At 42.5% G+C, this 26,331-nt stretch overlaps 1 protein-coding gene across 1 annotated transcript in view; it reads right to left on the bottom strand.

Moving 5' to 3' along the window:
- Window positions 1-26,331, bottom strand: part of PDGFRB (platelet derived growth factor receptor beta) — a 103,230-nt gene that overhangs the window by 5,381 nt on the left and 71,518 nt on the right. Inside the window, exons 13-21 of the mRNA XM_020806799.3 lie at window positions 25,600-25,704; window positions 24,870-24,980; window positions 23,971-24,124; window positions 20,911-21,077; window positions 20,005-20,114; window positions 17,674-17,796; window positions 1,875-1,986; window positions 1,243-1,342; window positions 1,038-1,143 (exon numbers count right to left, since the gene is read on the bottom strand). Coding sequence (XP_020662458.3) covers window positions 1,038-1,143; window positions 1,243-1,342; window positions 1,875-1,986; window positions 17,674-17,796; window positions 20,005-20,114; window positions 20,911-21,077; window positions 23,971-24,124; window positions 24,870-24,980; window positions 25,600-25,704 — 1,088 coding nt within the window. The remainder of the gene's footprint in view (window positions 1-1,037; window positions 1,144-1,242; window positions 1,343-1,874; window positions 1,987-17,673; window positions 17,797-20,004; window positions 20,115-20,910; window positions 21,078-23,970; window positions 24,125-24,869; window positions 24,981-25,599; window positions 25,705-26,331) is intronic.

Below are 26,331 nucleotides of genomic sequence, written 5' to 3'. Positions count from 1 at the left end.
CAACAACAACAACAATTTCCTGATATGGGAGGACCACAGATATCTACAGATATGCACAGATGCATATGAACACTTCTAATATTGTTCCAAGTGCCCCGTGTGGCCAGTGATCAAGGATGATTAGATTGTAATACCAAATTACAAGATGGTCAAGATGGGGAAGGCTGGTCTAAAAATAAAGGTTCTCTTCCCCACAGAGAAGATAGATAATGCCCTATCTCATCATAGGCATCCTTCAGTCTCGAGAGACTATGGTAACATGCTCTGAATCGAGGAGTGTCCTCTCCAGAGCATGAAGCCCAGGTAAGGTAATATGGAGGATAGGCTGTTACCCAAGCAGCAGATCCCCCCTCTCCACATTGCTGAAATGGTCCAATGGAAAGGCAAGAGCCAATACGACTGGTTCCAGCAATGTCGCAGGAGTTGGCAGAACGACACGAGCTGCCTTCGGGACTCCAGCTCCGGATTTTGCCTCGAGGTTAACTCCTGAAGCCTTTTCCATTGGTGGATATAGCCACAAGGCAGTGGAGGTTTGAAATCGGAGTTTTCCTTCTCCTAGATGGGCTGCCTTCCATGGCTGACGAGCCCCACATACCCGGCCTGCTCTTTAATACTGCAAAAGTATGATCTGCCCTATCTACGAGTGACAATTTTGGAATGATGTTTGCTGTAGATGTGAACAGTAGGAAGCTTTATTGAACCTTGAGATCACCCTGTTGCAGCATTTCAATGACATAGTGCTAAGCAGGGAATAGAACATCTAAAGCTTTCAAATTATTCAAATCAATGAAGAATGTGAGATCCATATTTGGAATTGCAAATGGCAATGAAGAAACCAGAGTCATACCAGAAAATACTGTACATTCCTCCTCATATTTTACAAGTAATCGTCCAATGTCCCTCAAATACAGATGTAGTCAACCTCTTAGCTTGGTATCCCTCCTATCTACTATACACACCAGGTATTTGCTTTAGAAAGAGGGCCACTCCACTCCACAGTGCATCTTTTCCACTTAATCATCTCAGGCCAACAATACCTTTTTATAGCTATCCTCCAGAAGGTTTCCCATAAGCATTACCAGCTGAGAGAAAGAAGGTCGAATCTCAAATTTCTCTTCCCAACATTTCTGCATGATTTCATAGCTAGAATGACATAAAAAGACAAGAAGTGGTTTGGGAAATGCTGTACTGGGAAAAGGATGACATTCTTCCAGTGTGAGAAAGGCAAACATATATGCTCACATCTCATTAGATGCGTAAGTGGGCTTGGACATCCGATAGCCACGTTTGATGGCGTTGTAGAATTGCTCATTCATAGGCAGTTCCGGATATGGAGTCCCACCTAGGACAGAAAAGGAGATCAAGCAAAAGGAATAGTGGGGAAAGATACTTCTACTGCATGCCAAGGCTGCATTACTGTCACCCCATTCTCCACGCTAGGCTCATTTCAGTGCAGGAGTGGAAAATGGAAAATGGCTATTAGAGATTACTTCCTGTTCAGAAGGAAGGCTCCCAGCTAGCAGTGGGCAGGAACAGAATACTTGAGCAGAGTTAGTTCAGCATCAAAGCCTTCCAATTTAGGCCTTTCTCCCCTTTTACAACACACTTAGGTGTTTGTAAGGTGTTTATTAATGCAGGTAGATCTCCCTGAATGGAGAATTATGGTTTTAGCGGGCCAGAAAAGTCCATCCCTAATGGCTATCGGTAGTGGGCCCTCCCTGTTTGACACAGGTGGGCTTAAGGTAACTTATGGTATGAGAAAAGAAACGGAAGAAAGGGAACAAAACACATTGCTTTCGTTCTGTATGTAGGAATTTTTTAAGCTGGTATGCATCTCTAACAAAGGCTGGACAAAGCCAACCAATGTAATTTACCGAGAGTGAATATTTCCCAGAGAAGGATGCCAAAGGACCACACATCACTCAAGGTAGTGTAGAGGTTGTTGAAGATGCTCTCAGGTGCCATCCACTTCAAAGGCAAGAAGGTCTGTAACAAAAAGACCCAGCAGGAACACTTTCAAACACTTTGATAAGGTAAACTGCAATGAATTGTCCTCTCTTCCTGAATAACAATGGGCTTCCCTGTGACTTTTCACAAAGCTTTGCTTGTATCACAGGAAAACCTACTAGGTTCTTCTAGTGAAACGGTTATTCCCATCTAAGAATTCCAGTCGCCACTTGCCTCTGCCATCTCTCCTATAAACCTAAGCTTCGCAATGGGGAAATCAGTTATTTCTTTTTCCTGCATTTGAATTTATAAAGCCCATGTTTTTTCTGTCTTGAATATCTAACTTTTGAATTTTAACAAATCCTTCTAGATCAAAATGAGACAAAAAATTCATCCATATGCACTGGCCAAATGCAATAGATCTCTCAAATAGCCTGTCCCCAAATCATATAAGGCTTTATAGGTTTTATGAATTCCGCCCTTTGAATTGTGCCTGGAAACAGCCAGTAGTTAGTTAATTAAGAAATCGCCATGCCAATTCAAGGTGGCTTATCAAGGAGGTAAAAACACAAATATTAAAACAATTACAAATATAAAAACCACATTATTAAAGAACAGACACATTGGTTATTAAAAAGTGTGATCTAAAGCCCTGATAAAAGTTAAAAACACATTTTAAAAGGTTAAAAAGACAATTCTGCCCTTAAAATCCCTCCCTTTTCAGCAGTTTACATACTAAAAGCCTGCCTCAGAAGGAAGGTCTTTGTGGGCAGAAGGACTGGAGGGGCAGGGCCAGCTTGGTTTCCCACGAAAGGGAGTTCCATAGCTTGGGAGCAGACAATGGGGAAAAAAACCTTTTAATGTTTCTGCATGAAGTATGCCTATGAGTGTGGTAGAACCAAGAGAGAGGACGCCCCCAAAGATTGGAGGGGGTGGTATAGAGAGTTGCAGTCACTCAAATAGCCCAGACCCCATTCTTTTAGGGCTTTATAGCTTAAGACCAGCAATCTGACTTGTGCCTGGTAGTCAGTGAAACTGTTGTAACACAGATTTGCTGTTCTCACTGTACCCAGCTCCAGTCAGGAGTTTAGCCTCATCATCCCGGGCCCCTAAAGTTTCCAAACACATTCCAGAGGCAGCCCCATATACCACATATTACACTAGTCCAAAGGGGATGTAACTAAGGCATGTGTCACCGGATCAGAAAAGGGGCGTTCCGTACCTACATGCCATCTATGTGTTAAATAAGAAAGGTTTCTTGGAGGGGAAATAGAAGCACCAGCTATACGGCTGCACTGTCACGGGTGAACACACATGGATTCAAACCTAGACTTACAAGAATTAAGCACTCAAAGCTCTGGACCTGGATGGATGAATCTGTCAGCTTTGATTTCTCCCACATTTAGGATCCTTTATGCCCAACTTATTTCCATTCCAAATATGTCAAAATGTGTGCATTTTGAGAAATTCTTACAAAAAAAGTGAACTGCAATGAACATTATCCCTCATACCTATCTTTGCCATTTAATATAAGGAATGGTAATTGTGACAAACCCAGACCTACTGGGATCTGCCACACGTTAACTAAGCTGCCACCAACCATTCCCTGTAAGAAGTCACACAGACCAGGGATGGATTTTTAAACAAAGAAAAGAACAAGGTTTATTTAAATACAACACACAGGGAAAATAAAATAATCAGGTGAATAAGATAAAGTAACGTTGCTTATTCTCATTCATACATGCATACAGTTTGGTTCACACAGAACCCTTAACTTGAAGCACAGACCCTGAACCTATCAGTTCTGGCTAACTAACAGACCCCTGAACCTATCAGGTTGGTACTCTGACACACAGTAGTACCCTGTCTGACACACACTCCCACACCAGCTTCTTCTTCCCAGCTGCTGCTTCTTCACATCCCAGCGTCTCTCTACTTCTCCACACACGCATCACATATATATACAGTACAGCCCCTCCTCCTGATGTCCCGCCTTCCACTCCCCATAGGATGGAACTTTCCCTCCAAACCCATGACAGACAGGTAACATCAGTGCTGTATGTAACACCTCCCCTCTTTATAAGTTGTTTTGTAGGGGGAAAGCTAAGGTGCTTTTTCCCAAAAAACAACCTGGATAAAACACACAACAACAGTTATACATACCATATCATACATACTTATACTTACATTCTAAGTTAACCATATCAATTAGGCATTTAAACATTTACCATATACATTACATCAAGTTACCTTTATTCATACAAACCAAATTCAAAAAACCCAGGTACATTTAACTTTTTGTCATCAATATATATACATAGTCCATGTTTCTTTCGCTGTCTTCATTCTTCAGGTCTTCTTGACAAGGCGTCAGCAACACAGTTCACTGACCCTCTGACCACCTTCACTTCAAAGTCATAGTCCTGCAAGTTTAAAGCCCACCTCATAAGTTTGCTATTGTGGGTTTTCATTGTCTTTAACCATTGCAGTGGTGAATGGTCAGTGCACAGAACAAAATGTCTTCCCCAGATGTAAGGCTTGGCCTTCTGGATCGCGTAGACTATGGCCAAACACTCCTTCTCCACGGTTGCCAAATGTCTCTCACCTTTTTGAAGTTTCCTACTCAGGTAGGACACTGGATGCTGGTCACCATTCTCATCCTCCTGGCAAAGAACTGCTCCTACCCCGCTGTTAGACGCATCGGTGTAGATGATGAACTCCCGGTCGAAGTCTGGAGCCCGCAGCACTGGATAGTTGATTAGCGCCTCCTTCAACCTCTGGAACGCCGCCTCACAGTCGCTGGTCCACGGGATGCGGTCATCAGCCGTCTTCCTCGTCAGATCGGTCAGCGGAGCCGCAATCTCGCTAAACCTCGGGATGAACTTTCTGTAGTAGCCCACCAACCCAAGAAATGATTTGACTTTTTTCTTGGTGTTGGGTCTAGGCCAATCACGAACTGCTTCTATCTTGGCCTCTAGGGGTTTTATCACTCCTCCCCCTACCATGTGACCCAAGTATTTTATTTCTGGGCTACCCAGCTGACACTTGCTGGCCTTTACTGTTAGCCCTGCTGCACTTAACCTCTGCAGCACTAACTCCAGGTGTATCAGGTGATCTTCCCAGGTATTACTGAAGATCCCTATGTCGTCAATGTAGGCCACTGTAAAGTCACTGAGCCCTGCCAAGGTCTGGTCCATCAGCCTTTGGAATGTGGCTGGTGCATTTCTGAGACCAAAGCTCAGGACTCGAAACTCATAGAGACCAAAAGGGCTGCAAAAGGCAGTCTTTTCTTGATCCCTGGGATCAATTCTTAATTGCCAATATCCCTTTACCAGGTCCAATGATGAGATGAACCAACAACCCCCTATGGTTTCAATCAGGTTGTCTAGCCTGGGCATTGGGTAGGCATCAGGAGTGGTTACACGGTTTAATTTCCTGTAATCGACACAAAACCTAATGCTCCCATCAGGCTTGTCCACGAGGACTATCGGAGAGGACCAAGGACTAGAAGAGGGGACGATTATGTTCTCCCTAAGCATCTCGTCCAGCTCCTTCCGCACCTTGTCCCTATAGGGTCCCGTTACTCGGTATGGGGATACTGCCTGCGGGGGTGCATCCCCTGTGTGGATCCGATGCATCACTCCCTTCACTATCCCCGGCTTGTTGGAAAACACCTGTTGATATTTACTAAGCAGCATTTTTAGTTCTTGCTGCTGGTCTTGGGTGAGTGCAGGACTGATTTTTACCTCCTCTGGGTTGTATTTTACTTCCCCTCTACCCTCCCAGAAGGGTAACTCAGCTTCCTCACTCTCAGCTGCTTTTATCGCAAATAGAACCCTCTGTTCCCCTCTGTAGTAGGGTTTTAGGGCATTCACATGAACCACCCTCCTTGCTTGGTTCTCCTCCTGCTCTATAAGGTAGTTCAGGTCTGACATCTTGGAAATGACCCTATATGGTCCTGCCCATTTGAGCTGCAGTTTATTCTCTCTGCAGGGCCTAAGCCAAAGCACTTCCTCCCCTGGGTCAAAGTGCCTCTCTCTAGCTTTGTGGTCATACCATGTTTTCTGTCTGACCTTCTGAGCTTGCCGGTTTTCTGCTGCCAGCTCTAGATTTCTCTTTAGGTCATTCATCAAGGTGTCTATGTATGTCACAACGTCTTGTGGGTCATCCTGGGTGATCTGCTCCCAATTTTGTTTGATCAAATCAAGGGGCCCTTTCACCCTTCTCCCAAATAAAAGTTCAAATGGACTGAACCCGGTACTGGCTTGTGGCACTGATCGATAAGCAAACAAAAGGGATTGCAGCTTCTGGTCCCAATTGTTTGGATTCTCTGCCAAGTAAGCCCTAATCATGCGCATAAGAGTCCCATTGAACTTCTCAGTTAACCCATTACTTTCAGGATGATAAGCAGTGGTTTCCTTGTGCTTAATTCCACAGATTTGCCATAAGCGTTTCATGAGCTTTGATGTGAACGATGCGCCCAAATCTGTGATTATTTCTGAGGCAAATCCCATCCTGGACATATACCCCACCAAGGCATCTGCCACTGTGTTAGTTTCAATGTTAGTCAAGGGTATGGCTTCAGGGTACCTTGTGGCATGGTCCACAATTGTGAGAATGAACTTGTTCCCCCTCTTTGTGGCCTTGGGCAAAGGTCCCACAATATCCACCCCTATGCATTTGAACGGAGTGTCAATCACAGGCAAAGGGCACAACTTTGCTTTGGTCCTGTCGCGGCTATTCCCCTGCCTTTGACACACATCACACTGTTTACAGAACTCCCTGATCTGCTTCCCTATGTCAGGCCAGTAGAAATTCTGTGTGATTCTCTGCTGTGTTTTGTTCACCCCTAAGTGTGCAGCAAACATGTCAGAGTGCCCCCTTTGTAAGATCATGGGGCGATACTTTTCAGGTACCACTAGCTGACTTCTGATCCCATCTCCCCCTTTTGAGATATTCCTCAGGGTTTCTCTATATAAAATCCCCTTTTTCTCCAGAAATCTCACTGGGGTTTCAGGTGTTAGCTGGGCGTCAGTCACCTGTTCAAAACACTTTTGGAGAGTGGCGTCTGCCTTTTGCTCCTGTCCAAATCTGCTGTCTGTGGTTAAGGTTTCCACCACAGCTTCTGAACTCCCCTCTGCTTCCGTCTCTGGCTCATCATTACCCCCCTGAACTGTCCCCGTGGTGGCTTGTGAGCGTGTAATCACTAGCACCCGTTTCACATGTTCAGCCAGGTCATTTCCCACGAGCACGGCTGCTGGCAGAGTCGATGAAATTGCTAGCCGCCAAACTCCCCTCCAGCCTTGAAAGTTCACAGGTACCTCCGCGATTGGCAGTGAGATCACCTGCCCCTCAATCCCTGCCACCTTCATGCTCTCATTCGGGATTATATATTCCCTAGGAATAATATCTGGATGGCACAGGGTCACCTGAGAACAAGTGTCCCGCAGCCCCCGATACTGACGGCCAAGTATTCCTACGTCCACCCCTGCTGTCTCAAACAACTGAGAATCTGTTCTCACGAGCAAGCATCGCTTGACCTCCACAAGAGGACCACCTTCCTCAGCCTGATCAGCAGCTGCAGCCGTTCCAGACTGAGCAGCCATGGCAACAGGCTCCCTCAGTGACAATGAGCCTTGCTCTCTCTGGACACAGAACACAGCTTTTGGCTTGGTTCCACTAGAATCCTGAGGCACCATTCCTTTTAGCTGCTTTAATTTCTCACACTCTGAGATTAGATGGCCCTTTCCCTGACAGAAATAACATTTTCTGGTGTATTTTGATTCTCTCTCATCTTGTTTTGGTTTTCCCTCCAAAATCTGAGGTCTTGGTTTCATGTCTGAGGGCTTCCCTTCACCATGGGCCCCTCCCCCTTGCTGGTTTTTCCCTGGTCCCTGAGAGTACTTGCTGTAGGTTTCTTTGGGTTTACCTACAGACTTCCCCTCACCCAAGGGCTTTCTTATTTGGGAAATAAAATCTGCGATCTCGGCTGCTTCTGCCACAGATTTTGGTTTCCTTTCCCTCACCTGGAATTTCAATTCCCCATGCAGGACTGAATAGAACTGTTCCAGTGCTATCAAGTCTTTAAGCTGCTCGTAGGTCTCTGTCCCCTCCTGAGATAGCCATTTCTCAAGCAGCCTCACCAATTGGGCCCCCACTTGGGTAAAAGTCTGTTCTGGTTTCTTGGTGATTGATCTGAATCTTTGCCTCAGCTGTTCCGCATTTATCCCATGTCTTGCAAACACCAGTTTTTTAAACTCTGCAAAATCTTTCATCAGTTCCTCAGGCATCTCGGCATAGACCTCAGCCAGGCTACCACTGATTAAAGATCGCATGATGGTCATCTTCTCAGTTTCCCTCACTGAGAAGTCCACAAACGCTCTTTCCACTAAGGAAAAGAACACCTCAGGACAATCTCCCTTGTGGTACACAGGGAATTTCTTCAGGTCAGCTTTAGACAATTGGCCTCCCTCAGAATCCCTATTGTTATTATTGTTCTGGTTCATCAGTTCCAATCTTTTTAACTCAAACACCATCCTTTCCCTTTCCAGAGCAATTTTCTCTCTCTCTAATCTTTCTTCTTTTTCCAATTGCCTTTGTTTCTCTTCCCTTTCTATTTCCCTCATCCTCAGTTCATGCTGTTGGGCTATGAGCAATTTTCTGAGTTCTGGGTTCTGCTCTCCTGTGCTGTCCCCTTGCACTGAGCCAAATTCATCCTCAGAACCTTGGTCACCCTGGGGGTCTTTCACTTCACCCATTTCTGCCATCTGGCTTCGAGTCAAGGGCATAATCCCCCCCTCAGAACAGGCTGCTTTAAAAAGTCAAGCCTCAAAATAAAACGACCACTTTTTTCCTCTTTTGCCTCAGAACCAGCTTTCTATAGATTGCTGCTGTTCTTCAGCACTACTTGCAACTGTAGCGAATTAGAGACTACCCCCCTCTGCTGGGCCTCTCAGCTGGCAGGCTAAATCACTGCTACTACACAGTTTTGCCTCAGCTTTTTTCCCGCCAAAACCAGGCTGCCTCAGAGCACTCTAATCTAGTCCCCAATCTGAGGTTACACGTTCTTCTACTAGCGCACCTCCCCTTGAGGTACACCTAGAAGATTACCTACGTGCTCTCAGATTGTCCCTGACTAGACCCCCCTTGCTCTGGGCACACGTGCCAAGGCTTTGCTGGACCACTGGACAACTGGACCAGTCGTATCCCACACGCTGGACACCAATCAATGTGACAAACCCAGACCTACTGGGATCTGCCACACGTTAACTAAGCTGCCACCAACCATTCCCTGTAAGAAGTCACACAGACCAGGGATGGATTTTTAAACAAAGAAAAGAACAAGGTTTATTTAAATACAACACACAGGGAAAATAAAATAATCAGGTGAATAAGATAAAGTAACGTTGCTTATTCTCATTCATACATGCATACAGTTTGGTTCACACAGAACCCTTAACTTGAAGCACAGACCCTGAACCTATCAGTTCTGGCTAACTAACAGACCCCTGAACCTATCAGGTTGGTACTCTGACACACAGTAGTACCCTGTCTGACACACACTCCCACACCAGCTTCTTCTTCCCAGCTGCTGCTTCTTCACATCCCAGCGTCTCTCTACTTCTCCACACACGCATCACATATATATACAGTACAGCCCCTCCTCCTGATGTCCCGCCTTCCACTCCCCATAGGATGGAACTTTCCCTCCAAACCCATGACAGACAGGTAACATCAGTGCTGTATGTAACAGTAATTAATTACTAAATGCAGCTCTGGAAGAGGGTCCTTTGTAATGTTATACAAGAAAATAGAATCATTTTCTAAAGAAGTAGTGGGAGGGCTGGATTCTCTTCGGGATGATTCATGGGAGGAAGTGCTTTTTTCTTTCAACCATACACTCTTTTATCTCTACTTCTTCTTTCCTGCCTTGGCAGCTGTTTGAGAAGGAAGAAACTGGGCTTCCTAGGGGCCTTTCAAAATTAGGTATTACAAAAATTAGACTACAACTCAGGTATGAGCACATAAGCTCTGGGCTGCAAAGCTTGTCCATCCTGATCCTAGAGCACTTTTTTTTTAAAGGGGGATTTAAAGGATTTCAATTTAGGTTGGCATAACCAGATTCTGCTTAGCATGACTGCTATAAAATGAGAATATCTTTCTTATCAAGGATGCGTTACCAAATACTCACATTAACATATGGTCTTCAGCCTCATCCAGGTCAACAGGTATGATGGTGGAGAGACCGAATACTGGCTAGGCCATTGTTTGGGATGCCAAAATCCCACAAAAATGTCAGATGCCACCCCAAAACAACACCTGGAAGGGAGTGGATCCTGACGATTCCATGAAAAAGGAGAAAGAGACAGCGGAAAAAGGAATTTAAGAGGAAAGAATTAAGGAAAGGATACTAACTATTTCTGCATACTGAACAAAGCTGCAAGGAATATTCCAGAGGGAACGAACCCCTGGGTATAGAAGGCCTAGAGATGTGGGTATAATACCAGAGGAGGAGAGGGAGAGGAAGGGTCGTAGAGAACAGACTGTGAATCAAACAAGTAAGAAGTCGAAGGAATAGATAGTAAGCCAAGCAAATTACAGGAGAACACCATGAAAAAAAGAGTCTCTCCTTGTTTGGTCCCATGAGTCACTGGGTGGCCAGTGAAATTTTTTGGAATGATTGCCAGGGGAAACAGAAAAGCCCGCTTAGCTGTGGCATTTGTTATAACTCGAAGATGACCAACAAGGTCTCTAGGAAAGGTGTGCTGGCCCCTTCTGAGCAGGAAGAGCATTCACCCTCCCACAGGTTCTGCTGCCTGAGGCAATCGGTTCATCCCTCCTCACAGGGGGCTGGCCCTGGTCCACAATGAAAAGGTAATGGGTTATACTCTCCCTTTTGGCCCAGTCATTGCTTATCCATCTAGCCACCTGCTTTGCCATTCATATATTGAGCACAGATATCCGACTAAGGTAAGTCTATGTGCATAGATAACCTGTACACATAACTGTTAAGCCATCCACAGAAGTCTATACACATAGGCTTCCCCTCCCAGATGCCCATGCTAGATGCACAGATGTTGGTTAGTGAAGATGGGAGTCCATGCAATGTCAGTGCCAGGGTGCTGGCTTTTCAATGCATGAAGCCCTCTTTGCATGTCTGATTAATGAAGAAAGGGCACTGAGGTGGTTCCAAGAGATAAGAACCACTGAACCATTTAGGCAGACTTCTACTATGAAGTAGATCGGTCAAAATGCAGGTAACATATGTGAAGAAATACTGAGTTTAATGAACACGAGAGGCTCATCAAAGAAGCTTCAAAATGCAGCTAGACATATCCTTCTTGCTACCCTCATTTCCTCTTTGTCTCCCCAGCCCCCAAACCTCTGCTTATTCGTGACACATGAAACCAGCCTGATTCTGGTTTTCTCTGTAACAGCTTGCTTTTCTATCAGCCTGCCCTGAGCTGAGTGTGGGCTAATTTGCGCAACCAGCATCAAAAAATAATTTCCAGGAAGGACTGTGAACAGCCAGGGTTTCATTTCCTACTATGAGAAAGAGCGATTGGGTAAAGGAGATTCAAAGATGCATGTTAAGTTCTTAACCTTGCAAAATGACTTACATCAGGGCTTTTGTTCAGTACTTGGAAGTCTCAGCCTGTGCATGCAAACAATGTTGATTATTTTGCCCTGAACTAATCAACATGAGACCTATGAGGTTAGCTGTAGAGTACCTTGAGTCTGGTGCATAAGAATATTATTGTTGGTGCAAGATAAGTTTTGAACATGACTCCGGTATCTCAAAATATTGCAACAAATAGGGTGCCTTTGCTTGTGCTGGTTACAATGACAGCAGTCTACAGCAGGGTCTTTTCAGTGGTGGCACATTGGCTGTAAAACTGTCTCCCTGGAAGTTTGCATAGCTGAGGCATTTATTTATTTATTTATTTATTTATTTATTTATTTATTTATTTATTTATTTATTTATTTTATTTATATCCCGCCTATCTAGTCGCAAAGGACTACTCTAGGCGGCTTACAACAGAGTTAAAATACAATACCTTCCAGAGTGTTCTGCAAAGCTCTGGAGGAGTGGAAGATCAGTCTCTCTTTACTTCATCTACAGCATGGTATCTATCTTCCCAGAGATAGGCTGGGAAGTCAGAATCAGTAGTTAATTTGTCTATTCCATCCACAGACAGTCTCAGAAACCATGGTTTGAGCAACACAATGTGAAGATAGCTAATGACTCTTGGACAGTCGCCTGCTATGGTGACAGAGTATGGCTGCTATACAGAATATACCAAAAGCAATAGTTCTGGCCTGCATCTCTGTTTTTTCCTTCTCTGTAGTTTCTGTACTGTTCCATTCTGACAAAACAGACATTTCAGAAACTAAGAGGTGTAAGTAGGAGAAAGCAGCTGAAGAGGCCAACAGAAACTGCTCTTCCAAGCCTCCTGTCTCTTCAGGCTTACAGGCTTAATGCATTGTGGGCAATAAAGGTAGGAGAACGACTACGCTACTGCTCCACAGAAACATTTCTGGTGTCGAGTACTGACACAGCCACAGAACTGGAGTAAGTATGCATACAGGAAATGTGGTATTACTTATTCTAGGGGTTATACCCTAGAAGATGCTTCTGACTATCCACCAAATTACCTGGATTACCAAGATGAGGTCCAATACACACACATACAAATACTGGACCTGCAAAATTATTTTGCCACTTCCAAATAAAACATCAAGACCTTTTCCAAATCCAGAGTGGAAACTAGAGATGTGCCATCTATGCTTTTTTTGCACTCCCAACTCCTAGAATTCTCCAAGAATTCCTCAGGCGGAATTCTAGGAGCTCCAATCCAAAGACCCCCACCTGCCTTTCATGAATCTGGCCCAGGGCCTAGCTCCAAGGCTGCAAAACTGTTGTAGGCTGTGCTTTCTGGTGTAGAAGTCCAAAAGAGGAAACTGTTGCTTAAAAAAAAAAAACCTCACAATGAGTTAGGCCAGTGGTCCCCAACCTTGGGCTTCCAGATGTTCTTGGACTACAACTCCCAGAAGCCTTCACCACCACCTCTGATAGCCAGGATTTCTGGGATTTGAAGTCCAAGAACATCTGGAGGCCCAAGGTTGGGGACCACTGAATTAGGCCATGCAAGCTCAGAGCTAGGACTCAGTCCAGGTGGGAGGAATGTAGGTGTTTCTTGGTACAGTATAGATTTGTGGACTAGAATTCCCAGAATTCTCTCTGAAGGTTTTTTTTTGAAGAATACTGGGAGTTAGAATCCAAGAACCCCAAATGGTACATCTCTAGCACAGATGTCTAGAAATAAAGAGATTAATCAGGTCTGGCATGTAAAATTGGTAGACTGCCAGTAGCCTAAATAGTTAATGTGTGAAAAAATTCAAGAAATGTATGAAGGCTGTCAGTTCACTAACACATTTCATGATCAGGACCATGAGAATTACCAGTTTCTCATTTTGTTCTTCTCTTACCAGAGGTTGCACATTGCCGTAGCTATCCTGAGCCTCGGTGCAACAACTCTAAACAATGGTGTTTTGATCTACCCAAACCTGTTTCAAAGGTTCTTCAGCCAATAATTTATTCTCTTTCCTCCTTTGCATTTCTCATTTATTTTATCTTGAATGGTCAGATATAACACTCAGTACACTTTTCACACAAAGTATTCTATCCTTTTGCAGTTTATGAATTTTATGAACACAGAGTGCTGTCCTCTGAAAATGCCAGCCACAGAGACTGGTGAAACGTTAGGAAGAACAGCCTTCAGAACACGGCCAAAGAGCCCCAAAAACCCACAACCACCAATTTTATGATTTGTTAGATGTTATTCATTTGCCTTAGAACTTCATTGAACCCTGTAGGTTCAAGATATTCTCAGCATCCTCCAATAAACCTACATTTCTAATGCTTCTAAAATACATTTTTTTTAAAAGATAGAGGCAGTTGAAATGTGTTAAAGCCAATGATTCAATGCATGTGTTAAATTCAATGATTAGATGCCATACAGTAGAACTGAGAGTGCACAGCAAAATAGAACACACATTTTCTCAACTATTTTTGTTTCCATTGTATATTGCCTTCTTCATCATTAGGAAGCTTCTCTAGACCATCTCTATTCCGACCTTTATTTCATGGTCATATTACCACTATTCGTTCAAATAAATTCCAAGATAACATATATTTCTGAACACATTTCAAACTTCCATTTCAAATCTTTAACTGCATTTCTTGTATTGCTTGATTTCTATTGATTATGAACTTGGTTTTCTGAATAACCTTTGCAGATCATCTGAAGTACCAGCTAGTAATACTGTACTGTCTTCATTCTGGATGCTGACCGTTGCCGACAGTGCTATCTCCATTGACAATAGTGCCCCAATCTAAATCGGGAAGTGCTTCTCTAAAGATGTTCTTGTAATGCATACAGTGTTAAGAGGCAGTGGCAAGAGTCTGAGTCCCTTTGTTATCTCTATGCCATCTCCAATTTGAACTTGTGAAGGCATCATGTATCATCTAAACAAAGCTTTTTATTACCAGTGCAGATTGCAAATTATAAAGATATCTCTTGAATCATTGTCTGTTTTTTTTAAAAAACAAAACAAAACAAAAAAACACCAACTCCATTAGCTTCCTGTGTTGGACTTTGTCAAAGTGTTTCTCACTGTCAATAAGGCATATTCAGGGAGTGGGAGAGGTAAGATTTTTACTAGAGAATTGCGGATTGTGATCAAGGAACCATATTAACCACATTTATAAGGAAATTAGCTTTGCATCTTTTCAGTGCATTGAAAAACAAGGTGACTGCATTGTTAAGTAAATAATAGGCTGAGCTGGTTTACAAGTGCATTTTGCCAGGGCCCCTGATAACTGAGAGAAACCAAATCATCCACATCGAGAGCTCCTGGAGGAAGGCAGCAGGGCCCCCAGGGGAAACCCGCACAGGAAAACATGCTTCCAATCAGAACCGCCTTATTTAAAATAGGAAGATGTGTTTGTGCTGACAAGGACTATCTTACCGGCCCTCAGCAAGGCAGGTGAAGGTGGTGAGCAAGTGGGGGTGTGCCTGTCCTGGGGGAAAGAGGGCATTCACTTGTCTTGTAGAGAACCAGAACTTTGGAAAACAAAGCTTGATTAGGCCTACATAAACCAATCAGGACTCTTCTGCTTACTCAGAGCCGGCAGAAGAGATGCATAAAGCCTTGCGAAGGCATCATCTATCAAATCCCTAAAGGTTCTGGTACAGAATCAAGAAAATAGATGAGTGTTCTATGCTGTGAGGAAGATAAGAGCCTCTGGGCAGAATTATCTGTACCGTGACCATCCTAGTTGAAAGCAGATGCATAGCAATTGGACTGGCATACCAACCATGGTAAGGTTGAATCAACACGGATGGAAGTAGAAATAAAGATTAAAATGGTCTTGACTATCAAGGAAAAAGAGACACAGAGCTAAAATCTGAAGAAAATGGATTCAGAGTTGGGGAGGATGTACCCACAATGCTGCACCCACAATGTTGTGTTCAGAAGCAGGAGGTGGATGTCTGGTATTTATGATCAAAGGGCCATATATGATCCAGAACTAAATAAAGAAAATGGCATTATGAAGAAATATGCCAACAGTCTGGGTTTTAAATTAGGAAAGTGCAGTTGTGCATCCAAGCTAGCAGAGCCAGAAGGACCACCGGATGGTTTACAGAATGAAAGAACCTAGAATAACTGCGCTGACCTTAGTATCAACTAAATCTTATTTTCCCACGAATTCAGTTTGTAAACGCTTTGGGGTGAAAGGCTGAAATCTTTCTATGATTGCAGTATGGTAGGAAGCTCTTAGTACTTCCGCTTGCCTCCTTAGAAGGCTCACCAGCAACATCAAATAGGTAGATGGAGCAACATAAACAACAAAAGGTGGCAGATGGGTTACTCAGTGGATCTAAAAAAACTCTAGAAGTTATGAAAGTTAAAAGCTTAGAAACCCAAGGGGTAACTGTGTTACATTTAGAGCCAGTATTGTCTGCCTCCCATCGGTTCTGGGTCACACACACAGTGCTACACCACTGAATTTTGGTAACTAATCAGAAAAACAATCTGTTAAAGCAAACAGACAGGCTTGTTTTAAAGGGAATTTCTCAGTTTGCCACATGATTTTAAGAGTAGCTGTAGGGTGTCATATAAATGCTCTTGGTAGTTACATGCAGCCCAAAGGACATGCGTTGCCCAATCCTGACCAGGACTAGAGGATTCCAAAGAGGGTTGGAGGACCCTGTCATAGCTCATCTGTTGAATCACTTTTGAGCAAGCCCAACTGGATCAAGCATGGAAGCAGAAGTAAATTGCTCACAGGGACAGAGTGATTTTTGAACATTGAAGAAGGAGATGAGGAAGACAGAAGATTGCAAAGGCAATTTCCCAGTGAAGGAGCATGGAAAACATTTCAGATGGCCCATGTAATCTGAAGCTTGAAGATTCGTTCCCCAAAAACAGCCTGGGGATAAACTGTAGTCAATGTTCACAAGCCCTTTTGCTTAATCTTTGGCAGTGTTTGGTTATTTCTGCTCTGTGACTTTTGCCATACATAAAAGAATTCATGCAAGCTAGGCTGACCAGACGAGAAAGAAGGTTTATGCATCTATAATAGTTGCTTATAAACAAGTAGATATTTTAATGCAAAGTATATCTGCCGAAATTTCTTCCTCCGTAGAACTATTAAAGAGACAGGGGCCCTCTCTGCTTTTTCATCTGATTACTTTAATGGAAGCCCAATTTGTGAAACACATCCTTTCAATCATCTCAGTTTTAAATATCTTTGTAAGAAGGATAGATTAGAAAAAGCATGGGCCACCACTCTGAATCTTCTGGAAATTTCTAGAAGCCTGCAGTCTTACTCAGGCCCATGCCCATATACGGAGCTGCATTGAGCACAACACAAACACACACAAAAATAGAACTTGGTCTCTCAGGCCCTGCAAAGAAGGAGAGGGGCCAAAACTTTAAGCCTCGGCTGCATGAAACGTAGGTCGATTAAATTTAGCCTCCTGTTTAGAACAGCATTCTATTAATGAGTTTATCTGGCCAAAATTATTTTTGGAGCACTGGTCCTAAGATGTTGAAGAATGGAGGCTAGATGTCCATCTATCAGGGGTTATAGGTTCAAAACTCTAGAAGATTTATTGGTTTAAACCACAGAGTAGAAGACTGGTTGAAAACTCTGTGGAGCAGAATCTAGCCCAGGAATCACGTCTCTGCGGTGAATTATCAATGTAAGATTGAACCAACAGGTTATGCTGGAAAGAGAAATAAAACTTTCTCATAATTCCTTGAATAACCTGCTTCTGAATTTTCTCTGCTGCCAATTTACCTGGTATTGACCTGATTAAAACCAGTGCAGTCAGACAATGAAGATATATTTTGCTGAGATGATGAGTGATTATATTCACCCTGTATTGTCCTAAACCAGCATACTTGCCATAGTGTCATACTAAGGGTGTGTGTGTGTGAACCTATGGAAATAAGGGTGCTTTCTTAAATGTATTTAATCCCACATGCTGTCCCATATATGAAATTCTTCAGGAATGGTAAAGTTTTGAGGCTCCAAATTTGTGGGAAGTTGTCCTCTTTTGGATGAGTAGAAAGGATAGAGAGGAACAAACTAGCTTCCAAGTTCAGAGTATAGAGGTTTAAAAATGCTAACAGTTCAGTAGTCTTGCTACTCACATTGCCTTTGGAAATGTAATTGGAATCCCGCATGATGTCTCTAGCTAAGCCAAAGTCACAGATCTTCACCAACTTCCCCTCACAGATCAGAACATTCCTTGCAGCCAGGTCTCGGTGCACACACTGTGGGACAGGAGAGAGAGAAAAATACCCATGCTGTATAACTTTTGTGTTTGTGTTAGCATTTGTTCAATAGCCTTAATGATATTCTCCAGCCAAATTTTTCAGAACAAAGCGTCACAAAAAAATCTGTGTGAAACCCAACGTGTCCACTGAGGTTAGGTTCAGACAATGGCTTTACAGGAATTTGGAGGCACTGTTGCAGAACTACTGTTGCCTGTGGTTCCTACAATTTGTTTTTGTTTTTCTCTTGTCGTGCTGTGGTCTCCAGTTTTACAGTGTTTTACAGTGCATCAGCAAAATCGGTAGCAAGCCCCTAGACCTACAATCAGCACTGCTGCAGGGGACTAGGTTTTACTTCTCATGTGACTTCAGAATGTCGTTCATTGCTCTGAGCACGTTTAGAGCTGTTTTAAGGTTACATGAAAAGAGGAATATAAATTCCCACTTGTTTACACAGAATTGTTCTCAAAAGGAAACAAAGCACTGAGAACTATTATTCAAGAATACTCTTTATTTTTGTAGTGTTCCCTTTATTAATGAATTGACTAAACAAGGAGCGGACAATTCTGCCTCTCCAGATGTTCTTCGACTGCTACTTCCAACAGGTTGTCAGGATAGCTAATGGTGAGAGCTTTCAGGACTTGGAAGGCCAACATCTGGAGTTTTTGAGGCTGCGCTCACTGTTCAATAGAACTCTGGAGATATCACTCCTTTCTTGCACACAATTTCCTTGCCATTTCAAATTTCTCCACTCTTGTTAAGAGACATTCATCTTTATGCTTGAACTATGTTGTAACAAGACGTTTACCTTCTGCTCCTGCCAACCACCCGTGGTGTCTGTAAGTACATGTGTCATGTTTCAGAACAACTGTACCTTTTGGGAATTTGCTCTGGAAAACAACCACAAGCCTTCTGTGGAGTTGGTTTTAGCAGTAGCTTTGTCTGCAGAACCGCTTGCCACTTTTATCATGTTTCCTTTTCCCCATAGCTATTAGCGTTATGTGAAAAGAGATTGATCACAAATGATAATGGCATCACAGAAATCCTATTGGGCAGTTTGCTGTGTGTGAAGTCGGTCCTGTGAAATGGCCCTTGGATTAGTTGGCAACAGGCAACATTTCTTCGCCAACAAACGTGAAAACTGGTAGTTCAGATTATCTAAGAGGAAGCCTAATACAGGGTGCTGGCCCACGTAAGCCTGGGCTGGGTGCAGTTGACGATCATACAGCACATGTGCATAAATTCAGGTTGGAATTAATAATCATGAAAAAAATGCTGCTTTCCTTATTCATAATGCATTTCTTACAAAAATAGTTTCCAACCCCTTCGGTTTTCGCTGAAAGTCCTATGGAAACGGTAGAGAATGGGAAGGGAATATTTACAGTGATCAACAGTTGTAACTGTAATGGCTGCATTGCTGCTTTGTAACCACCCACAGCAGACACATTCTAGATGGGCAGTATATAAATCTAATAAATAAATAAATATTTTCCTCATAACTCCTGCAACCAAAATAAACTATGCAAAATATATGCAAATGTGTTAATTTGCAGTGTTAACAGCAGCCTCAAAATCAAGTTTTCCTTGGCACAGAACTATGGGTTACTTGAGATTTATTTACTGATTTATTTATTTATTTTAAAAAAATCACCCTTACATCAAGAATACTGTTTGCAACAGTACTAGAAAAAACACTCTCTCCACATGGAAAAAGACTGTTTACAGAAACAGTATTGGGCAGCTATATTTCTGATGGCACACTAACATCCATCTGTGATTAAGATGAAGGCTTCTAGCTTAACGTCTCACTATTGGCTGTGAGAGAACCAGAAGCATCTTGCATAAAGTACTGAATATTTCAGGATTGGTTTGAATAGAGAAGCAATAACTTGTTATAAAGCAATTATAGTTTTGTTTCACTGAATGTCTGGTGCACCGCCTAGGGGACAAAGTAAATATTATCTGTCCAGAGGAGAAAGGAAGCAGTAAGGTTTAAAGGGAAATGCAACAGTGTGCCTCATTAGACATAAATCAAACGTCCTGTCCACACTTAGTACAAGAAAATTGACTGATGCCCCCTTGTGTTCTTCTTGCATTCTTCTTGCTTGTTCCACAAACAAGGAGAAAACAAGCAACTTTCTTCTCCTTTAAAGCCAGTCATCCCTAGATATAATTACGTAATTATAAAAAAAAACATAGTATATTTACATTTTTGGAAGCTAGGAACTGCATCCCATTAGCCACCTGGAAACTGATTCCAACAAGATCTGTGTAGCTGAGCAGAGGAGATTCATTTATCAGTGTCACCCTCTCAGAAGCTGAGAACATAAAACAGAGACACAAACAATGTTTGTTATGTGGTTTCCCAAACGTATTTAAAATATAAAACTGTCTAACTCTACACAGACACACGGTAAAGAAGGAAATGATTTAGAGACTCACTTCGACTGATAACAGCAAAGCTTCACTTTTATATAATATGTTGATAACTATATTTTCATATATCTGGATATTATTTTACAGCATTTCTTTACTGCTTTTCATTTTTTAAAAAAAAATACTGTCAAGGATAATTTCCAAACCTGACAGAACAAGGTTTATATTAATGAGCAGCCATGTTTGTATAGGTGTACAATAATGCTGAGTAATGCTGAGTCATGGATGATGCAACATATGCCACGATTGCCTATATGCTAATACATATAAGTATATATATGTGAAGTTGAATTGAAGATGTACCCCTGATCCATTACCTGATGCCATGCTGTCATGCCAGTTCGAACTGCTGTATATATTGTAAATATATTTTGGTGTCGGGAGAAGCTGCCTGTGTATGTGTGAGTTTTTTGGACTGCCTGGACTGGACAAGACTCTGCGCCAGAGACGTCAGTTTTGTGCCAACAAATACCAAAGTGGTTTACAATAAAAACAAATGCAATAAAACCTGTAACTAATACGATGGTATCATCATAATCATTATCATCATTATAATAGTATATAATATTAAAAAGGATCCTTATTTCTTCACATTGGCTCTTTAGACAATGAAACCATTACAAATGATCACGACGGGTCACAACATACGTGCCTGCTGCTTTCTATGACCTCCTTTACCTGTTGGTGAATAGCTGCCCAGTTCATAGGTGGTACCATAATTAGAAGAATCGATGTCCACATACTTGATTTCACCCTTCATGTCTGACATGGGCACATAATCCAGTGACTCATCCTTACTCATATCCATGTAGCCCCCATCACTTTCCACAGATAATGATGTGTGGCTGCAAAAAGAAAGTTCATTCAAATGACAAACATACAGTACCTATTAAGACTGATCTCTGCCAAATGTTTCCGTTGGGGAAGTCATATTCATTGTTTGCAGTAACAACAGAGAGTCTCAGGAATATAAATCTTTGCTTATTTCTTATTGTTGGGAAGAATGAAAAAAATCTGAAAACTTTTCTGCCTGCTGGGTGAATTAAGACAATTTTTGTATTTTTTGGCATTGATTGATTGATTGATTGATTGATTGATTGATTGATTGATTGATTTGATTTGATTTATATCCCGCCCATCTGGTGGGATATAAATTATACCACCAAGCATGTTGGTGCTTTTGCAAAATATTTACCGAAATGGCTTTTTAAAAAAAGCTTTGAACAGAAAAAGCTTCATTTTACTCAGAAAACTTTGTATTTCACACAAAAGACAAGCTTCAAAATGTAAAGTAAAAGATATCCTCCCCACCTCAAAGCCATATTTGTCCTGATGAAAATTAGCTAGCCTTTTCATTCTTGTATGGGGACAAAAACTCTCTCACAGCATTTAACTTTTTTTAAAGCATGGCTAGGTATGTAAAGGCATCTTTTTTACTGTGAATACAAACATTTTCAAGTATTAATTACATTCTTTATTTTGCGTCAACTTAACAACTACAGTAAGACCCTCATATCTGCTGGGGATTTGTTCCAAGTCCCATATATATACAATACTTGAAAATGTTATATATACAGTGGTGCCTCGCTTAACGAGCACCCCGTTTAACGAAAAAATCGCATAGCGATGGGTATTGAGGGGTTTGGCTGCTTTTGAGGTTCCCCCCATTTCCGATGGTCTTGCATGCTTCCCTTGCTTTTTCCTTTGTTCTCTTTGCATTTCGGACCTGGTCCCTTTGTTCTGTGCATTTCTGATCAGCTTCGTTTGTTTCATGTCTGTCTCTGTGTGTGTGTGTTTGTGTGTGTGGAGAGAGAGAGAGAGCAGTAAAAAGGATTTTTTTCATGCATTACAAGATGTGGCCACTGAGTGGTCAGAGACCATGCTATGTATTCTTCCCTATCAAGTATTCATAGCATGGTCTCTAGTGGCCAGTTCTTGTAATACATGTAAACATAGTTTTTTCTGGATCTTTTTCTTTTAATATTTTCAGATTGAGCATGTGAATCAATGGATATTGATATTTATATTAACAGATATACATTACATTTCCCTAAAGAAAATCTGTTTTTTTCAGAGTAATTTTTGCTCTTGTGTTAACTTGAAAGCATATTAGTGGGGGGGAAAGTTTTATATCTGATGCTCATGCATTAACATGAAGGTTAATCTATGCAGTTCAAAAATATAATATAATATAATAGATTACAGAAATCCCTTAATCAGCATTTCACTTCAGTTGTCTATTGTGGCTGGGGGTACACTTTCAAAGGGTTCCATCCATTTTAAGAGGTGAGCAGTTCTTTTTCCCCACATTTAAATCCTGGCATTTTCTGCTGTTCCTTTGGGATTCACAGATGTTCTGAACATTTTTTTTTCTTTGACTTTAATCAAGGAAGGACAGAATGGTAGCCAAAGGGTGGAAAAGCTTTAGATGTAGATACGTTATGTTTTCCTCTATTAGCTGCTACCTCTCTCCATATGTCACTGGTTGCAATGTTGCCTAAGTAAATGATTATGTCAATAGCAATTGGCTTCAGTTATCTAGTAATGATTCTAGAGCTTCCCCTGAATGCTACATCTAGGCTGAACTGTAACACACAAGGTTAGTGTAAATTCAAATGACCAAACAAGACCTGTTGCATATTTTGTTTGTTTCTGTGTATGGCTACTAATGATGTGGGAGACTCCAGAGCTTCCTTTTTTTGTATTCTTGAAGGCTTTCACGGCCAGGATTCGATGGTTGTTGTAGGTTTTTCGGGCTGTTTGGCCATGTTCTGGAGGTCTTTCTTCCTAAAGTTTTGCCAGCCTCTCTGGCCGGCATCTTCCGAGGACAGGATCTAGAACTCTGTCTGTGCTCTGGTTCTGTCTCCTGTCCGCTGAAGAGGCCGGCCACAGAGATTGGTGAAATGTTAGGAAGAAAACCCTCCAGAACATGGCCAAACAGCTCGAAAAACCTACAACAACCAACTTCCTTTGTTGCTTTTAAATCAAGAAGCCAGGCCAGAGCTATTGAGGCTTTGAGCTAAGACTTACTCTTAGCAACATTTACATGCCTGTAGGTGTGGACCTGTCAGGTGAAACACCCAGAAGGGAGAATTTGGGGAGATTGGGTCCAATAAATCCAAAGGGCACATTGCTAGCCTTTGTCTTTCTTTGTAACGTGTGGCTTAGTTCAAATAGCTAGAAGGCTTTGCTAAAGTACCCTTTGGATGATCCAGATGCATCCAAAATGTAACCACCCATTCCTTTTTATTTTCTGCATGTTTCCATTCATGATAATTTATGCACTTTATTTGTACACTGATACATGTCTTGCGTGACAACTCACATGCTCTGGGTCATGTGGAAATTATCTGCAGAGAGTTCTCACCTTGAGGTGTTAACAAATATCACTCAATGATGGGGAGAAATGGGGAGAAAATGCCGATGTGACTCTTCCATGACCAAAACAAATAATGCAGACAAAGTTGTGCTGGCTGTAGATACTGACTCTACCGATACTGATAGCAACACAGAGAGCTAGAGATATGTAGGACCAAAAATCGATAAGCACAGAAACAGAGGGAAAAAGCCAACTCTGTACTGAATATGCTATCATGTTATCTTGTTTACAAAGAGGGAATAATCTCCTTAATCTCAAAGTTTCTGTTTCAGTGGACCAGAAAGGCCATGACCCTGGAGATAGTGACTGGCTACAGCCACAGGCCCTGAAACAGGAGGAGAGTGTGAATTTGTAGGCACCTCTGCACCCGGTCCTCGCGGGGGGCATTTCCATACACTTCTGCTTCCTGCTTGGTGTTTTCACTGCAGCACTGTAGGAAGGTGTGTTTGTTTCTGTGCAGGTAGTCCACCAGATCTCCATAGCGGCAGTACTCCGTTATGATGTAGATGGGGCCTGTAGAGAAGATCAGATGTGGTCAGTGGGTCTAAAGATAGGTTTCTTTGCCAATGGCTCAAACACTGAACAACCATGGCTCGCTGAGTAGTAAATGGCTTCAGATAGCAGACCGAGTGCCCCTCCAAACAATCCATGCAAACTCTTGTCTGCAGTCCAAAGGGGTGCGGCCAGATGCAGGCCTTACTGCACAAATGTGAGAGTGAGGCCTCAAGGTAGAAATCTGTTTGAGAAAGAGAGGGAGAGAGAAGGAACTAGTTTCTACCCTGTCTCTGAATCTGCCCCATTGTGAGATCATATTACTATATTACTGAATGATTAGTAAAGGAATAGATGGGTTTGAAAACGTAAGATTTAGTAGAAGTAACAGGATCCCCATACACAAGGGCAGTGGTGCTAGCACTCTGGTGGGTAGATTGGAATATAAGTGTCAGGAGAAAGGAGACTGTGGTCTTCCCTTTATTCATGCTGGTTTGAACAGAGAAACTTGCAGGCTTTTTCCTGCAACAGAACAGCAGTGTAGGATAACAAAATATGTGCATTAATTGAAGGAATGGCACAGTACAAAAGCTCCTAACTTTCTGCCCGAAGACAGCCTTGTTGTTAAAGTTACTGAAGTTAAGATGAGACGTATTCATTATAAATCCTATGTATAAGCCAAAAAAAGCTTTGATGGGCAGCAAGGGGAAAGGACCGAGCCATCCATATGCGCTCCAAGTGACAGTAACAGAGACGAAGCAAGTACCTCCTTTGGTGCAGGCACCAAGCAAGTTGACAATGTTCAGATGAGGTCCCAGATGGCTCATGATCTTCAGTTCTGACATGAGTGCTTGCTTCTCGCTGCTTCTGGCAGTAGCTGGAGAGAAAAAAAAGGTTAAATACACAATGAGGGCTATTATAGATGCATAAAAAGAAAACAGTAATCTGGACACATCCATAGTCTTCACAAAAGTATTATCTTCAAAAAGATGCTCTCAATGCAAAAGCAGTGGAAAGAAATCCAGATTGCTGATATAATAGATACGAGCAAAAATCTCTCCTGACTCTACACCTGAAGACATCGCTTAGCTTACCTGGCCACTGCCAGTCAAACGTACACCCACCCATACCAATGGCACATTTCTGTATGACAGACCTATCCCATTACCTTGTATAATGGAGTCTAACTGATCACTATGGAAGTCAGATGTGAAATATAAATGACTCCACATCACCTGGGATTTCAGAGGTTACTAAAAGCTACTGATTCTGGTTGCATTTTCTCCTTGTGAAACATTTTCACCAAATAGGCATCCTTCATATATGTGCCATGTAACCAAAGGCAAAGGTGATTCGGCAGACAGGCGAAAGAATGGTGAAAACACACAGTAAAGCCACAGGAACATCAATTAGAAAGAGAGGTAGTGCCGTTGGAAAGCAGCAGGAACATATGTACATGCATGCAAAACAAAGGAAAGAGAAGGTTCCAGACTCACATTTGAGCATTTTCACAGCAACCCTCATGGTGGACTGTGAGTGGCTGAGACTATGGGCGATGGCTTCCACCACACGGCCAAAGGCCCCAGACCCCAGCGTGCGTCCTGGAGCAAAGAGATGTACATGTGTTTATGTTTGCCTCATCAAGAGCAAGAGAAGAAATCTGCATCTGCTCTACCACTTGCCAGCTGTCAACAGCCATGGGAGGAGCCTGGAGAATAGCTATGCAGAAAATGTTTATCTCCTTACTTGAGAGACTGGGTCGTGTGCATTATTCCAATGAGGAATGACTAAAGTGGGGGAGTTTGGCCAAGAGCTGGTTTCTGCCCGGCTGATAAGGCTGCTTGCGCTCAGTCCTGGGGCTTTGTTTTTCTCAGATGAAAGAGCACTTGGACCACTAGGTGGGGTGCTATTTGCAAATTTCACAACTCTGCCTTGAGTCTCAGCTGCTTGTCTAAAAAAGCCGTCCGGAGGCCCAAGGAGCTTTGTGCTATAATAACTCTGTTGGCTTTAAATGTCTCACATGACTCTTGTTATTTAGCTGTTCAGGGAGCCTGCCAACGCCACCCTAACACCGCTTCAGCTTCAGCGCTGGACTTACCATTAAGCAAAGTGAGATGTATTTCACAGGAAGCCGATTTTGAATGGGCATCGGTTCGTGAGCTATTTAATTTATTGACCAACAAGGCTAGGCGTTGTGAGAGATACATCTGGGATTTCTTGCCTCTGGT

The sequence above is a fragment of the Pogona vitticeps genome, chromosome 2, assembly GCF_051106095.1.
Source record: "Pogona vitticeps strain Pit_001003342236 chromosome 2, PviZW2.1, whole genome shotgun sequence".
NCBI lineage: Eukaryota > Metazoa > Chordata > Lepidosauria > Squamata > Agamidae > Pogona > Pogona vitticeps.
Note: the sequence above shows the minus strand (reverse complement) of the source record. Positions and strands in the feature narration are given on the sequence as shown.